Source organism: Porites lutea, chromosome 14 (assembly GCF_958299795.1).
Source record: "Porites lutea chromosome 14, jaPorLute2.1, whole genome shotgun sequence".
In the NCBI taxonomy this organism is placed as follows: Eukaryota; Metazoa; Cnidaria; class Anthozoa; order Scleractinia; family Poritidae; genus Porites; species Porites lutea.
In genome coordinates this window covers 8,545,088-8,562,587 of record NC_133214.1, presented here as the reverse complement: position 1 = coordinate 8,562,587, position 17,500 = coordinate 8,545,088, and the positions used below count along the sequence as shown (strand labels likewise).

General features: G+C 36.8%; 2 protein-coding genes across 2 annotated transcripts in view; both read right to left on the bottom strand.

The window, feature by feature from the left end:
• LOC140924116 (uncharacterized) overlaps window positions 1–17,500 on the bottom strand; it is a 162,057-nt gene that overhangs the window by 108,404 nt on the left and 36,153 nt on the right. The window lies entirely within an intron of this gene.
• LOC140924985 (uncharacterized) overlaps window positions 1–17,500 on the bottom strand; it is a 39,981-nt gene that overhangs the window by 14,361 nt on the left and 8,120 nt on the right. Inside the window, exon 2 of the mRNA XM_073374950.1 lies at window positions 1–66. This exon is cut by the window's left edge and continues 19 nt beyond it. Coding sequence (XP_073231051.1) covers window positions 1–66 — 66 coding nt within the window. The remainder of the gene's footprint in view (window positions 67–17,500) is intronic.

The following is a 17,500-nucleotide window of genomic DNA, read 5'->3' as shown; positions in this document are numbered from 1 at the left end:
AGCCACGAGCCTCAATTGCACAAGTACCACGATAAACGTCACGAAACAAAGAAGAATAAAAAGCATCTAGGTAAATAATAACAGAGATAGCGCTAAAGAGTAAAATCCCATGCGATACATGTACTTAAATTAAGCACAATGTCATATTAAGTTTACCAGGTACACTCAATAGTGTTTCGCGTGCGATTGATGTAGTGCCTTTCGTTTAAACTGCAGATACCTAAAATCGAGGGTCCCCAATAGACTTTTCAGGAAACGGGAGTTGCGTCATTTGAAATCCAGAATTCGTCATTTTGAAGCAAGATGATAATTAAGCATAATTAATGATAGTTAATTTTGAAGCAGAATGATAATTAAGCTTAATGTCATATTAATTTTACCAGATACCTTCATGAGTGTTTCACATGCAAGTGATGTAGTGAGTTTGAGCTTCGTAGGAACGAATTTGAAAGTTAGAGGGCACGACTGTTGTGGGCCGAGACCCCTCCCCCCCCCCCCCTCGCCAAATCTTGAAAGTCTAAGCAGTCAATCCCCGTTAAAACGGACACTGACGGGACCATCGAAACCGGGGGGGGGGGGGGTCCTTAAAGCGGGGTTTCGCTCTAAACGCAGACTGGGCCATTTATTAAGCACTTTTAGATATCAGTTGAACCGCACCTTACGACCACCCCGTTAATACCACCACCCCGTTATTGCGACCACTTTTTTGTGGCCCGAACAAAAGCCCACTCATTTTCTTATCTGAAAACCCGTTAATCCGACCACCCCGCTATTACGACCAACGACCTCCTTTGGGAGTCCTGAGGCGTTATTTTCTTTGTAGAATTACCCCGTTAATACGACCAGTCAAAGTGCTTGGTGGGGCTGCTGAGTGAAAACAGACACAATCTGACAAACAATAACCCATTACTAATATTTTATTGAATGTTTTGAGGCAAAGGTGTTAGTGGTTAGCATAACATCGGTAAATTGCTGTGTGCAGTAAATAGGATGCATGAATAAACTAGGGTATCTAAAAGATAGTAATGCTGCGGCACATTCTGTTGATACTGGCATTAGTTAGGCAGTGATACTTAAAAGAAATAAAAATGACATTGAATGTCCTATTTACATGTTGGAAAGTACTAGAATAATTACTCTCAGTCTATAGAAAGAACTCGTGGGAACGTTGTTTAGAAAATGATCAAGTGGTTATCAACTCTGGTTTTCCCACATTAAATGGTAGGAAATAACAGAAATTCAGATCGTTTATCCATATATTTAATATACGGTGCACGATATTTTGTCTGGAAACACAATACTTTTCTTGCTGTTTGTTGCACTTTATTAAGTAACATTTATTTAGCTATATATTTATAGAAAACAACAACACAAAAAAACGGAAAAAAAAGAAAGAAGGAATAAATAATTCAGTAGGATTCGAACCCGGCACCTCCGACTCGACGCGATTACACTTAACCACTACACCACAGAGACTGATTCCGTAGTCTTTAGGAAAAGTCTTTGGGAAAAGTCTTTCATTTTATTCCTTTTCCATGAAACTTCCGCCGGCAAGATGATCGCCAGCCGCATTAACCGAGCTATTAACAGTGAAAAAACAATGTAAACGCATATTCCATGGCAATAAATGAATGAAAGAACATAACTATGCTTTTCAAAACGACGATACACGTCCTCGTCTGCAAAGTAGGACACAAAACATATGTTTTGTTATCTCGATTTCCGCTGTTATTTTGAAGCGAATGGTCAAAATAACATCCATTTTCGGCTCATACAGTTTCTTAAGAATAGCATTGCATGACATTTTCTCACTTTCACATCACCTTCTAGCAAGCTGGAATTTGTATATCTCCCGTGTTGCGGAGTCGAAGAGCAAAAAAGGCTCTTGAGTCAAAAAAGGCTCCTGAATTGAAATCCAATCCCCAAGTTAACCATCGTACTCATCTGAAAGACTCCTGTGTGTCTTAAAATTTGGTAAGACCTCCAACCCGTGCTGTAGAAAATTTGCTACAAAGAAAACTCTAAGTCTGAGCAACGAACGATGCACTCTCTCACCCACCGAACTTCCCCGTGTTTTTATTTGAGTTGTTCGTGGCGCAATGCACTCTGGTTAAATGCAATGCATCGTGGTAAAAAGTGTGGTTAAATGCAATGCATTGTGGTAAAAAGTGATGAATTCGAGAATTCGTCGCCCCTTCATGATATTTCCTTTAAATCCTGATTATGTTGCTGCTCGCTCCCTTCGGTCGCTCCGCAGCAATAATACAAAAGATCTGAAGGACTTCACTTTGCAGCATTTCGAGGCTCTCAGAGTTATATTACCTTCTTGTTTCTGCTGCCTTCCACTGTGGCTTTTCCCTTCAAGTCCATTTCCTTTTCTTTTCGTTTTATATGTGCCGCACAATTAAAATTTTGATTTCAAACTGACCTCGGAAGCTAAAATTCAGCCAGTTTTTACGGGCTAGGAAGACACGCCAGTTGCTTTTGACTTTTCTCACCAAGGTCATGCGTTGGTCTACGTCCAATTTTTATGCTCTGATTGGTCAAAACTTGACAGGTGAGGTCATGCGGAAAATTTATGCAGCATCTTGAAACTTATTTACTTTGACAGCTGAAGGTGACAGAGTTTTGTGTCAACTTGTGATGTTTTTAACTGTCTTTTTCCACTGAATGTACAAAATGAAATTCAGCTGCTATCAAGAGTCTTCTGTTATTCATGGCTAGTTTGTTTATTGGGTTTTTGGTTGAGAAATACGTCACTTGTCAAAGTCAGAAATCCGATTTCAGATGGCACCGCTTTCGTTTTTCACCTTGCTTGATGGCTAAGAGGGTTGAAAAGTCTGAAGCGATTCTGGCCTTACTTGATAGTTTTCAGTGCATCTCGAATGGTAAGCCTGAATAATTATTTTATTTGATGTTTGTTTTTTATATCTAATTTAATGAAGTCGAGCGTAGTTTATGGGGCTATTTAGTTTATCGGCACGTTTGTAATAGACCCTGTCACGGTTTTCGACGCCATCTTGAAGAGTAACCAAACGTGTGAGAAATTACAGTGTTTGTATGAGAATCTAAAGTCGAATAATTTCCGTAAAACGGCTGTTCTTAAAAAAAATATCAATTGTAAACTAAAGCAACAAAGCAAAGTATTGTCATAAAAAATTGGGGGGGCGTACCTGTGCTTAGATTTGTCCAGAGGCTTGGTTTAGACTTTTCATGTAATATATCAAACATGAGACGCAGTGTTTCATAACCAGATGAAACACCGAGAAGAGAGTTGAAAATACGACGCGTAGCGAAGTATTTTTGATGAACTGCGAGGTGTTTCATCTGGTGATGAAACACTGTGTCGAATGTTTGATATTTCTTCTCAAACAAAATCATTTTTGAAGGAGAAATTAAGGATGCAAAAATGAGCAGTTTTTCATCCGATATCCAAACACTCATTAAACATTAATTTCCTTTGAATTTTCTTTATGAATTATTAATGAGTTTGAGAAATATTTGTCTGTAATTTTCCCGGGACTTTCTTACAGATAAATGTGTAGAAAATTTTAAAAAGTAGTTCTAGGTCTTCTAGTACATGTAACGCCCTCAATTTTTTTCAGTAGAATTCTTACGAGAGAAGCTTTAGTTTACAAATCATATTTTTCTCAGAACAGCCGTTCTACGGAAATTATTCAACATTAGATTCTCATACAAACACTGTAATTTTTCACGAGTTTGCCTACTCGTCAAGATGGCGTCGAAAACCGTGACAAGGTCTATTGATTATAAGCTTATAGAACTTTAAAAAGCCTTCAGACATTTCCTCACCGCAAATAGAAAGAAAACGTTCCAAAGAATATTTAGTTATAATTCTGGCCGTAAAAGAAAGCTTTGAACGATTTTCTTGCTTCGAGTTCAACTTTGAAAAAAGCAAACTCCTGGAAGCCGGCTTAAAACATAAACAAGCACAGGGTGAAATAAGGCGTTTCCGTATTTCGGAAACCTTGCGGAAATCTGATGGTTCAAGTTTCCGTCACATTTCCGAAGGGCGGAAACACGTAAGAGCAAAATGAGGTCGCGTTTCGCGTTTCCGCAGCGTTTCCGTTGGCTGAAATGTACAAGGCCGTATCAGTCGCGTTTCCGCAGACAATTTTCTACGGAAATTTGGTAGCTTTTAACTTCGGTTGATTTAATTTTAAGTAGGCGATGTGCTGCCAAGGATTTCTCGGCAACAGCACTATTTTTAGTATGTAAAACGTTCTTAATGATGTTCTGATGTGACTTCTTAGACGGTACTCCAGGCTGTCCATCTGACCAAAATAGGCCAGTGGCAAAAGACGGAATGTAAATAAATACAAAAGGTTTAAGTATCCTGCTAGTTTAGACGTTCTCGGAGTGTATATTTCTTAGCATTGTGAACAAATAAATGATTTAAGTTAAGTAAGATGTGGAATTTTAATTTCTCTTTCGACTTTGTGTAGCCGATCATAGGTCTAAACGACAATCGCCGTTTACTTCGACAAGATTCGGCTCGCTCAAGCGTTTTACTTACGAACCATTTGCAAAAGCCGGGATGGAAAAGTAAGTCGTGGTCATGGTAGTGTCATTCACAGGGATACACTATTTTTATTTGGGAAATTTTAAGAATATTTCAAGCATATACCCAAGGCTGAGATTTGCCCAACAAAACAAAGAAACCTGCACTAGCTTTAGCCCAATGTTAAAGCCAGTGACACTTCGATGAACGGTACATGAAAGGCACATCTGTAGTATTCGTTCTATAACAAACTGCAAAAAGTATATGATAAATTCGTTCGTTTTCGACATGATAGATGATTTCCTCTGTCTTTCTTTTCTAAGAGATTCAAAGATGTGTTATTAAAATTATTAACGCTCCAAACATTGAAGCGTAATTTGAAACAATTTAGAAACAGCAAAATAAATTATAAATGAGTTTTTAACACTCTTGCACCCATTTTGCCTCGCTCTGGAGGCGTGAGTCTTATGAGCATGCGTGCCTCGCTTTCACGTTGAATTTTGAATCGCGCGCCCTTTTGAACATTCTTCGCTGTCGTTTCGCCTTCCATTTCACTTAAGAAAGCAGTCAAAAATAGGGTACAATACCATGGGGAACGTTGTAATAGAGGGCAATTCATAGCACTGTGGAATACCACGTTTTAAAATCGTATATAATCGACTCTCTAGGACCCACAAACTATTTTATCACGCATTACACGAAAAAAACTAAAATTTTTTGTGATATGAGCTGTTCTTTTAGTTTCTGAATGGCGATTTTGCAGTATTTCGTATCCGTGGTGTAGTTAACGTGCAAATCTGTCACCCAACCACCATGGTGCAGTAATGCCTAAAATGATTCTCCCGTTACCAATCTTGATTTATCCTTTAGAATTGCCTCTTGGTCCAATTGTTTTTATCAGAAAGTGGTTTTGTGACGGGTTTATGGATGATTGAGACCATTGGCCGTAGACTTTACTTGATCCATCTTACTTGGAGTGGTCTCAAAAGTTAATGACCTAAGGCAGGCTGGACCTTCGTTCATGTAATCTACTTTCTATTCCATCAAGGCTTAATGCCAAGTCTGATAGTTTAGTTTCATGGCATCGAGAACCTTGTGCCACACCTGTTGATGCTTTCAGTATTACCTGGGCTAATTTTAATTGCTATGCTTTTCCTCAGTTTTAGTCAGCTGTCTAGACTTTCGGCCAAAGAAAAAGGTAACCAAAACGTGTCCTAAGCCGTCTTCGCCATCTCTGTACGGTTTTATTTGCAGTCACTCGTAAGAAAGGCACTGATGTTATAAAGACTCCTTCTACTCACTGCGCCGCCTTATTAACGCCTGTTGGCTCGGATCTCAATGACGGAATAAAAATAAAACAGCGCTGTCACCTACTTAGGCGGCAGAATGAAGTGAAATGCCCACAGTAACTTAGTAAATCTCATGGATGGAGTCTTTCCTTCAAATGAACCTTTTTATCATAATGAATATCTGATTTTGGGTTCAAACTTGAGTCGATGTAGATTTTCTTGCCGTTGGCAAACTGACCAAAACAACTTTTCCAATGGCTTATGAAGCCAAAAAAGGACGCCTTACATTCTCGTTTTATGTGATAAAAAGGTTCACGCAAATATTTGTAAAAGTTAATCAAAAAAATGAAAAATAAAAGGGTGTTGGAATCTTATTATAATCTTTCTTACTACCAGTTATCATCATCGGCCGGACTTACTCTTCTCCGAAGCCACCCCTCTTCTATGAAGGGTGTTTTGAATTTTGTTATCACCGATGCAATCGATAGTCAGTTCTGTTAAAGCTCTTTAGAAAGCTAAACTCCGGTGGTGAACAGGTTTCCAAAACGTTAGTTCTGCTTAATTATTGACTTAAACCTACTCTATCATGTCAAAAAATAGATTTTCTTTCAAAAAAACACTTTTTTTAAAGACATGAACTTTTAATACTAACAAAATGAGACATGCTATAATTCTGCGAAAAGAAAATGGGTCCTGCTTAAGTCGAATCGGCGTACAATATTGCTTGTAATCAAACTGATAAAATACAATTTAATTTCCTTTTAGTGATGTTGGAAAGATTGTCGACCCTTTATTTTTTTACGGCACGATTTTAAGTGGGTACCAAGGTCGCACATGTACAAGATGATTCTTAAGTTAAAACAGCTGACAAAGAATGTTTTAAAGAATAATACAAAGAATGGTAAAAGAGGGTCAAAAACGAGATTCACCCTGTGCAGATTCACCTGATCGGGATTCGGGATCGCCACCTGATCACAATAGTATCCGTAATAAAGAGGTTGAGTTTAAATGAAATTACTTTCTGGGGCCGAGATTTCGTATCCGTTGTCCGTATTAGAGAGAGTCGGTATTATGGAGGTTTTTTTAAAGAAAATATATGAGAATTTCTCAGGACATTGGAAACTGTCCGTAATAGAGAGGAGTCCGTATTAGAGAGGTGTCCGTACCAAGAGGTTCGACTGTATTCTTTACTACCACTAATTATCATGTGAAAGGTTTAAATCCAGGAGTCATTTCAAAAGTAGGTTGAGTTTCATCGTCCGAGTAACCGTAGTCCTGAATAGAACTGTTGTTGTTGACATTGACTAATGTTTCGACAACCAGCTGTGCGGCCATCTTCAGAGTCAAGGTAAGTTGTATCACGTCAGTTGACGGTATTATACTCTGGTTATAGAGCAAAACTCTGGTGGTAAAAAGGTTACTTTCCAAAATGTTAGTTTTCTTAATCATTGACTTCAAAATACTCGGTCATTTCAAAAAAAAAAAAAACTCTTTCAAGAGAAAACCGTTTTTTAAGGCATCATTTTTTGACACTTCCAAACTGCGACATGCTATAATTCGTCGCTAGTACTCTCTAGGTTGGATCCCGCTTTAGTCAAAGCGGCGTACAATATTGCTGTCCTCAACTTAACGGAGACACTTTGATTTCCCTTTATGCTGTGCTATTGATGATGGTAAGAGTGTGGACCCGTTTACCACGGTTTTCAGCTGATGCCAAGGTCACGCATGCACAAGATATCTCTTCCGTTATAGCAACAAATAAGCTCAAAAGTAAAGTTTTAAAGAATAATACAATGAATGGTAAAAACTTGAGAATAATTTGATAAATGGTAAGAGAAGGTCAAAAAGGTGACTCTACGTACCGCGCGTCACGAAAAGCCTTTCCCATTAATTAAAAAGGAGTTTTAAAGGAACTGATCTTTTACAGTTTAGCCTAAAAAATTGCTACACTTGAATGCCTGAATAAGGTCAATTCTCGTCGAAACATGTTGTTTTAGGACAATCGACAAGATAGCTTTGTAAGCTCGAAAGTTTGACTAGTTGTTGTCAAAGGAAGCACAACGTTCAACAGACAGTCACTATTCTTTTCTACCACCAAGTATTATCTTCGGGCCTTATTCTTTCCCGAATCCACCCTTCTTGGTGTATAAAGTTTTCATTTAAATTTACTTCAAGCTTACAGAAAGGCAAACATCGGTGGTGATTAGGTGTCGAAATCGTTAGTTTTTCTTTTTATCGGTAGATTTCTCTTCACAGTTTCCAATCCTAGAAAGAATGTCCACAAGCCAACGTCACCGTTATATTTGCGGATAACAGGTACACGCATCAAAGCAAGTTCAACTTCTTTTACCTTCTAATAACAAATAAACTAAGATATGGATTGATTCACACTGAATAATTCAATGAAAGGTGAAGGAGGATCATAAACGAGGTTCTACTAACCACGTCCATTGAAAAGCCTTTTCCGCTATAAGTAATAAATTTAAATGGGTTATTTTCAAAGATTTCGCTAATAATTCACCAAACGTATACAAGAGAGAAATGCTTCTCCCAACACGGTTTTTCAAAAAATGGAGGAGTTCAGACGTTTGACTCGTTGAAACGGTTTGAGTAGAATAGAAAAACAGCATTCAACCGACTGTTCTATTTTACCACCAGTTATCATCTTTGACCGCTCGTATTCTTCTCTGAAGGAAACCGTCTTTGTGTATTAAGAATTTTAAATGTTTATTCTCAACCATGCAATCAACAGTCTTTCTGTCAAAGATAACAGAAAGCTAAAACCTGGTGGTGAATAGGTTACTTTCCAAACTGTTAATTTTCTTAATCATTGACTTCAAAATACTCGGTCATGTCAAAAACAGAAAGTCTTTCCAGAGAACACCATTTTTAAAGGCATCATTTTTTGGATACTTCCAAACTGCGACATGCTATAATCCGTTGCTAGTACTCTCTAGGTTGGATCCCGCTTTAGTCAAAGCGGCGTACAATATTGCTGTCCTCAACTTAACGGAGACACTTTGATTTCCCTTTATGCTGTGCTATTGATGATGGTAAGAGTGTGGACCCGTTTACCACGGTTTTCAGCTGATGCCAAGGTCACGCATGCACAAGATATCTCTTCCGTTATAGCAACAAATAAGCTCAAAAGTAAAGTTTTAAAGAATAATACAATGAATGGTAAAAACTTGAGAATAATTTGATAAATGGTAAGAGAAGGTCAAAAAGGTGACTCTACGTACCGCGCGTCACGAAAAGCCTTTCCCATTAATTAAAAAGGAGTTTTAAAGGAACTGATCTTTTACAGTTTAGCCTAAAAAATTGCTACACTTGAATGCCTGAATAAGGTCAATTCTCGTCGAAATATGTTGTTTTAGGACAATCGACAAGATAGCTTTGTAAGCTCGAAAGTTTGACTAGTTGTTGTCAAAGGAAGCACAACGTTCAACAGACAGTCACTATTCTTTTCTACCACCAAGTATTATCTTCGGGCCTTATTCTTTCCCGAATCCACCCTTCTTGGTGTATAAAGTTTTCATTTAAATTTACTTCAAGCTTACAGAAAGGCAAACATCGGTGGTGATTAGGTGTCGAAATCGTTAGTTTTTCTTTTTATCGGTAGATTTCTCTTCACAGTTTCCAATCCTAGAAAGAATGTCCACAAGCCAACGTCACCGTTATATTTGCTGATAAAAAGTACACGCATCAAAGCAAGTTCAACTTCTTTTACCTTCTAATAACAAATAAACTAAGATATGGATTGATTCACACTGAATAATTCAATGAAAGGTGAAGGAGGATCATAAACGAGGTCCTACTAACCACGTCCATTGAAAAGCCTTTTCCGCTATAAGTAACAAATTTAAATGGGTTATTTTCAAAGATTTCGCTAATAATTCACCAAACGTATACAAGAGAGAAATGCTTCTCCCAACACAGTTTTTCAAAAAATGGAGGAGTTCAGACGTTTGACTCGTTGAAACGGTTTGAGTAGAATAGAAAAACAGCATTTCGCCGAATGTTCTATTTTACCACTAGTTATCATCTTTGACCGTTCGTATTCTTTTCCGAAGGAAACCGTCTTTGTGTATTAAGAATTTTTAATGTTTATTCTCAACCATGCAATCAACAGCAGTCTTTCTGTTAAAGATAACAGAAAGCTAAAAACTGGTGGTAAATAGGTTACTTTTCAAACTGTTAATTTTCTTAATCATTGACTTCAAAATATTCGATCATGTCGAAAAAAGAAATTCTTTCCAGGGAACACCATTTTTAAAGGCATTGGTTTTTAATACTTTCAAACTGCGACATGCTATAATTCGTCGCTAGTACTCTCTAGGTTGGATCCCGCTTTAGTCAAAGCGGCGTACAATATTACTTGTCCTTATGCTGTGCTATGGATGTTGGAAAGAGTGTGGACCCGTTTACCACAGTTTTCAGCTGATGCCAAGGCCACGCAAGCACAAGATATCTCTTTTCCGTTAAAGCAACAAGTAAGCTAGAAAGTAAAGTTCTAAAGAATTAAAAGAATAATTTGATGAATGGTAAAAGAGGGTCAAAAAGATGACTCTATGTACCGCGCGCCACGAAAAGCCTTTCCATAATTAAAAAAGGAGTTTAGGAAACTGATCTTTCACAGTTTAGCCTATAAAATTGCTACATTTGAATGTGAATAAGGTCAGTTCTCGTCGAAATATGTTTTTTAGGAAAATCGAGAAGAAAGCTTTGTAAGGAGCTCAAACGTTTGACTCGTTGTTGTCAGAGGAAGCACAGCGGTCAAGAGACTATTCTTTTCTACCACCAATAATTATCTTCGGGCCTTATTCTTTTTTGAAGCCACCCTTCTTGGCGTATGAATGTTTTACTTAAATTTATTTTAAGCATACGGAAAGAAAAACACCGGTGGTTATTAGGCGTCTAAATCGAAAGCTACTCGAAACACGGTTTTTAAGAAAATTTAGAATATGTCTTTGTAAGGAGCTCAGACGTTTGACTCGTTGAAACAGTTTGATTAGAAAAAGAGCATTTAACTGACTGCATGTTCTAAATTTTTACCACTAGTTATCATCTTGGACCGGTCGTATTCTTCTCCGAATTGAAGCAAACCGTCTTGGTGTATTAAGGGTTTTTAATTTTTTTTTCTCATCCATGCAATCAACAGTCTTTCTGTTAAAGGTTACAGAAAGCTAAACTCTGTTGGTGAATAGGTTACTTCCCAAAATGTTAGTTCTCTTAATCATTGACTTCAAAATACTCGGTCATGTCGAAAAAAAATTTCTTTTAAGAGAACACCATTTTTAAAGGCATCATTTTTTGATACTTTCAAACTGCGACATGCTATAATTCGTCGCTAGTATTCTCTAGGTTGGGTTCAGCCTTAGTCAAAGCGGCGTACAATATTGCTTGTCCACAACTTAACGAAGACACTTTGATTTCCCTTTATGCTGTGCTATTGATGTTGGAAAGAGTGGGGACCCTTTTACCACAGTTTTGAGCTGATACCAAGGTCACGCATGTACAAGATAACTCTTACGTTATAGCAACAAATAAGCTAAAAAATAAAGTTCTAAAGAATAAAACAATGAATGGTAAAAGCTTAAGAATAATATGATGAATGGTAAAGGAGGGTCAAAAAGGAGACTCTACTTACCACGCGCAACGAAAAGCCTTTCCATTATTAAAAAAGGAGTGTAGAAAGTTGGTCTTTCACGGTTTAGCCTAAGAATTTGCTACATTTGAATGTGAATAAGGTCCTTTCTGGTCGAAATATGGTTTAGGAAAATCTAGAAGATATCTTAAAAAGGAGCTCAAACGTTTGACTCGTTGTTGTCAGAAGGAGCATAACGGTCAAGAGACTATTATTTCCTATCACCAATAATCGTCTTCGGGCCTTTTTCTTTTCTGAAGTCATCTTTCTTGGTGTATGAAGGTTTTAGTTAAATTTATTTCAAGCATACAGAAAGAAAAAACCCCGGTGGTGATTAGGCCTCGAAATCGTCCGTTTTGCTTTTCATCGGTAGATGTCTTTTTGTAGTTTCTTATTCTTGAAAGAATGTCTACACTCCCACGTCATCGTTATATACGGCTTAAAAATTACACGCACCAAAGCAAATTCGAGAATAGTTGACCTTGTAACAACAAATAAACTGAAACATGGATTGCCTTACACAGAATAATCCGACGAATGGTAAACGAGGATCATAAACGATGTTCTACTAACCATGTCCATGGAAAAGCCTTTCCCGTTACTGGTAACAAATTTAAATGGGTTATTTTGATTCAAAGATTTGCTAAGAATTCGTTAAACGTAAAAAAAGAGAAAAGCTACTCGAAATTCGGTTTTTTAAAAAATGGAGAAATGTCTTTGTAAGGAGCTCAGACGTTTGACTCGTTGAAACAGTTTGACTAGAAAAACAGCATTCAAGTGACTAGTCTTTTTTTCTTGTCATCATCTTCGGCTGATCGTCCGAAGCGACCCATTTTGTTGTCATGAAGGTTTTTTTTAATCTTTTCTTATCCATGCAATCGTTAGTCTTTTTAGTTAAATCTTACGGGTTTCTTATGGGTTTCCAAAACGTTAGTTTTCGTAATAATCGACTTTAAAACACTCGGTCATTGCGAAGAAAGAAATTTCCTTTCAAGAGAACACCGTCTATAAAATTCGTGAACTTCTCTGATACTTTCAAACTGCTACATTCTTTTCGATGTTACTGCAGTGGCGGACCTAGTTTAAAATAACATTTTCTGCTCTTCGAGCCTCATTCTGGTCTAAAAATAATGGCCCAGGCCCCTCCCCTCGATCCCCCACTGTACTCTCTGGGTTGGGTCCTGCGGTATAGAATATCACTTGTCGTAAAACTTAAAGAAGACTTAAATTTCCTTTTATGCTGTGCTATTGATGTTAGAGAGAGTGTGAACTTTTTTTACGTCACGGTTTTGAGTACAACGTCACGCATGTACAAGATGATTCTTAAGTTATAACAATAAATTAACTAATAATAAAGAATAACAATAAATGGTAAAAGAGGGTCAATAACGAGATTCTAGTCAACACACGCAATGAAAAGCATTTCCAATAAAAAAAAAGGAGTTTAGGAAATGTGTTACAAGGTTTACTGAGCCTAAGAACTCGCAACATTTCAATGTGAATAAAATCAATAGTGATTGAAAAATGGTTTTTATAAAAATAGAGAAGAAAGCTTTGTAACGAGCTCTAATGTTTGACAAGTTATTGTCGAAGAGGAAGCACGACGTTCAACAGACTATTCATTTCTACCACCAATTATCATCCTCGGGCCTTATTCTCTTCTGAAACCACCCTTCTTGGTGTATGAAGGTTTTACTTAAATTTATTTGTGGCTTACAGAAAACTAAACACAGGTGGTGAATAGGATCCCACGTCACCGTTATATGGGGATAAAAAGAACATACATGCACCAAAGCAACAAATAAACTGAAATATGAACTTTTAAAGAATAATCATTACAATGAATAGTAAAAGAGAGTCAAAAACGAGATTCTACAAACCACGCACAACGAAAATCCTTTCCCAATATTATGAGAGAGGTTAATGATAATGATTGTCAATGAAGTTTTATCTAAAAATCCCCTGCTCTTAAAAAATAGAATCTAGTCGAAAAATGGTTGTTTAGAAAATTAAGAAGACGCCTCTGTAAGGAGCTTGGACGTGTGAGTAGTTGTTGTCTAAGGAGAAACGACGTTCAAAAGTTTTTTTTTTTTTTTAATACAAATGAATACACCATTTTTTTCAAAAAAACGATTGACATTTATTTTTCTTAATGATCTTCTTTCATTAATCACTTTTCGTCTTCCTGCAACAAGAACAACAACAAATCCGTTATCAACTTCTCTGCTGTATGATATAGTTTAATAGGGGTTTTAGTGATCGAAGTATTTAAGTACATTGTGGAACCTCGATTCAACATGCAAAGGGACTGGGGAAATGTGTTAGTTAAGTGGAGGGTTCGCTATATCGAACACCTCTATATAACGAATGCTTGGGAAATGTTACATTATTAAGCGGAGATGAGGTTATAAGGTGTGTATGACTGTGTATATAAACACTTTGATAGTTTGCCAGACACAAGTTCACAGATCTTTGATCTCTTTCTCTATCTTTTTGGAATGTTCTAACCATTTCTAATACTTTATCCCCTGAAGGACATCTGTGAGCAATTATTGATCAAACCTTTTAATTTCTAAGGCTTAATTTCAGGCAAATAAGATGAACTGTTTGTAAAACTTTAACTTCTAATAATTAAATATTTTGTAATGGTTTAAAATAAACTATTCTCAAAACAGAGAATACTTTCAGATCATAGCTGTGTAAATGGAACTGAAACAGTGCATGGAACCTTTCGTTTCCTGTTTTTACTCTCACCCTCTGTATAGAATATGTGTGAAAATCTTTGATCATGAATTGGTATATTTCAAAGAGCTACACAATGACCAAGAATACTATTGACCGACAATATACAGAGGGGGTGGAGCTGTATTGTCAACTATTACTAGAAAAGATTTCTTATTTGAGGGAGGTGGTTAATAGAGGGATGGCTTTTATTCGAGGAAATAAAATATTTTGTATCATCTTATAACAGAACTTTGATTTCCATTTTAAGGTCAAATCTACACAGCTAAACTTCCAAGGTTTCCATATTTGCATATAAATGTATGGTTCAGCTACATGTAAGAAAGACTTGCCAAAAAACTTATGAATTACTCAACTTGTTCAGATCTTAAGTGACATTTGTATAACCACAAGTATTTGTTATTTTTGCATTCCCTAATACACCTTGTCTGTCTGCCCCCTCCCAACATTGTTGCATAAACTTTGCTTTCAGTATCTCTTGCGGAATGCAAAATGGTGAATACTGCTCTTCAACAGATATCTTTCCATCATAATGAAACGATTCTCTTCATTGAATTCTCATTAACGTATTGTCTTAAAAGTTAAATGACTAGAACGCCCAAGAGCAACATGATCAAACATTTTAAATTAAAAGTAAAAGAGAAATAGTGAAGAATTACAACTTCTAATCAAATCTTTTGCTTATATTTTAGAATAAGATATTCTTGAAGCTGAGAATGGTTTGATCTGAGCTGCTTTAAAATTGAACTGAATCACTGCATGAAACTTTTTGTTTTGTGTTCTTATCTATGTATGCAATATGTGTGAAAATATCCATTATGAATCTATGTTTTTTAAAGAGCTACACAAACAAGAAGACTATTGACCGACCACGATACATACAGAGCGGGGGCAGCTGTAGTGCCGACTATTGATAGATAAAGTATGAAGGAGTGCTGCCATATATTTATTTGTTATGGTCTACTGTTCAAGGTTGCTTTTTGATTTCCATAAACAGAAATCGGCTCATCCTTGGTGTAAGAACCTGTTAAACTCACAATTGACATAAAACGGAGGAAACAAAGAAGTCAACTCAATAGAACATAGAAAGACAAAAGGTTTGAAACAAAGAAAAAGTTCACAGGTTCTTACACCAAGGTAAACCCTGGAAATCGACAGATTAGACGCCTTACACTACTATATGAAAAATTACTGCAATTTGATTGGCTTAGAGCAGTGGTATTTCAGCTTAATTTGAAATACTTTCATGTGAAAATTACAAACCTTTTGCAGGTAGTGGTATAAACAAATAATAGCATGATTTGTACGTGATATTTGGCATAAATACCACTCGTGATATTTCAAAATTGTCTCAAATTTGAAATTACGTATAACAATTTCGAAATATCACTCGTGGTATTTATACCAAATATCACTACAAGCCATGCTAGTACCAAAACAAAGCTCTTCATGTCATATGTCGTGGTAGCTTGCCCTCGATCATGGAAAAAAGAACATGTTCCCTTTTTAACGATGATCAACTCAGTAGTATAATAAATATGTTAGCTTCCTCGTGAATTAAACGCTTTTTTCATTCCAGAAAATCTGAGGAAGTATTAAAAAGTTGAACTAGAAATCATATGAGCTTGCCCCTAATACGTGAAAAGGTGAAAAGGGGTGCCATAACAGAAAACAAACAGAAAGATCTTACCAAATCTTCATCCATTTTGCTGGTTGATGAAGAAGCACCTTCTTTGCCCTTTTTTATTTTTCTCTCCCCGTTATCTCTAAAATCTCTCTTTGCGGGAGAACGTTTTGGCATGGTACAACGGCACCTACAACACGACGGTTGACAACTAACAAGCGATCGACCAAGCGAGCTGCAAACAACCCAGCAAGTACGTCATGTAAGGTTACCTATTGACCAATAAAAACGCGGGCTCGAGTATTGGAGGGTCATTTTTTGGTCCTCTATTACAATTTTCCCCATGGTAAAGTACCCCGTTTATGAACGCTTTTATAGCTCTCCATTTTGGTGGTTTGTACATGCAGGGCCGTTTTTTTTTGTGAAGATGAGCGAGGCGAGTGTGATAGATTGCGGAGATAGACTGCAGGGAGGAATAATAGTTCGAAAAACTATTCAAATGAAACGCCAAATCCCATGGAAGCGGTGACGAAGGAGTTCAGTGTTGATGTTCACTCGTGGCGACTCGAATGCACACTGAGTGTTTCAACAACCATTGAGAAGAAAGAACGCCTATTTTAAACCGTGGATCCTTGTTGTTTCGTAAGTACATTCTGAATCTTGTTTATATAGAAGCATATTTAAGTCTATGTAACAGCTTTGGGTGTCGATCATAAAAGTCCCCCCGTTTCGCATGTGAGCTTACATAAGCTTACATGTTTCATACAGATCTGACCTTTGTATGTTGCCTGTAGTTTCTTTGATAACATCTACCTGTAAAGCACGTGTTTGTCTGATTTCTTCTGCAATAAAGACATAGTTGCTGCTTCACCGAAAAAGAATTTTTCTGTATACTAATACACATTTTAATGGCGAAGATGGCAGCCGTAAAATATTGAATCTCGAATGAGGAACCGGAATCCCGGAACGGAGTACGGAATCAAATATCAATGACAGAAAAATACTTTATAAAAATTCCTTGACACTGAAATGTACAAAACATTTCCACTCCAATTTCTGAGACTGTAGATGTTTATCATAAGGATAAACCTGTACGAAAATAATATTTAATGTTCATATTAGTTTTTTGCATACAATGTGCATTTCCTTACTACATTCAAAACGACATATACAATTTGCTGGGACCAATGGGAATTGTTCAAAATTGAAATAAATGTAGTACTTGTTACGAGACTTGTACTTGAACACAAGGATATATGTAACAGCTTTATTCGATGACAAAGCAACCTTCATTGACTCAAGTAAGACGCCCATCTTTGAGTGGGAAGTTGCAATTCTATTTATCCATCTTTGAGTGGACAAAGTAGTGCTTGTGTCAATGATATTTCAAATGTTCCAACAGTCACCAGGAGATAAACAAGAATATTATTCAGAAATATAATTTCCTTACACTTCAATTTGTCGTTAAGTTTTGAACACAAGGAAATATGTAACGGCTCTATTCGATGACAAAGCAACCTTCATTGACACAAGTAAGACGCCCATCTTTGAGTGGGAAGTTGCAATTCTATTTATCCATCTTTGAGTGGACAAAGTAGTGCTTGTGTCAATGATATTTCAAATGTTGCAACAGTCACCAGGAGATAAACAAGAATATTATTCAGGAATATAATTTC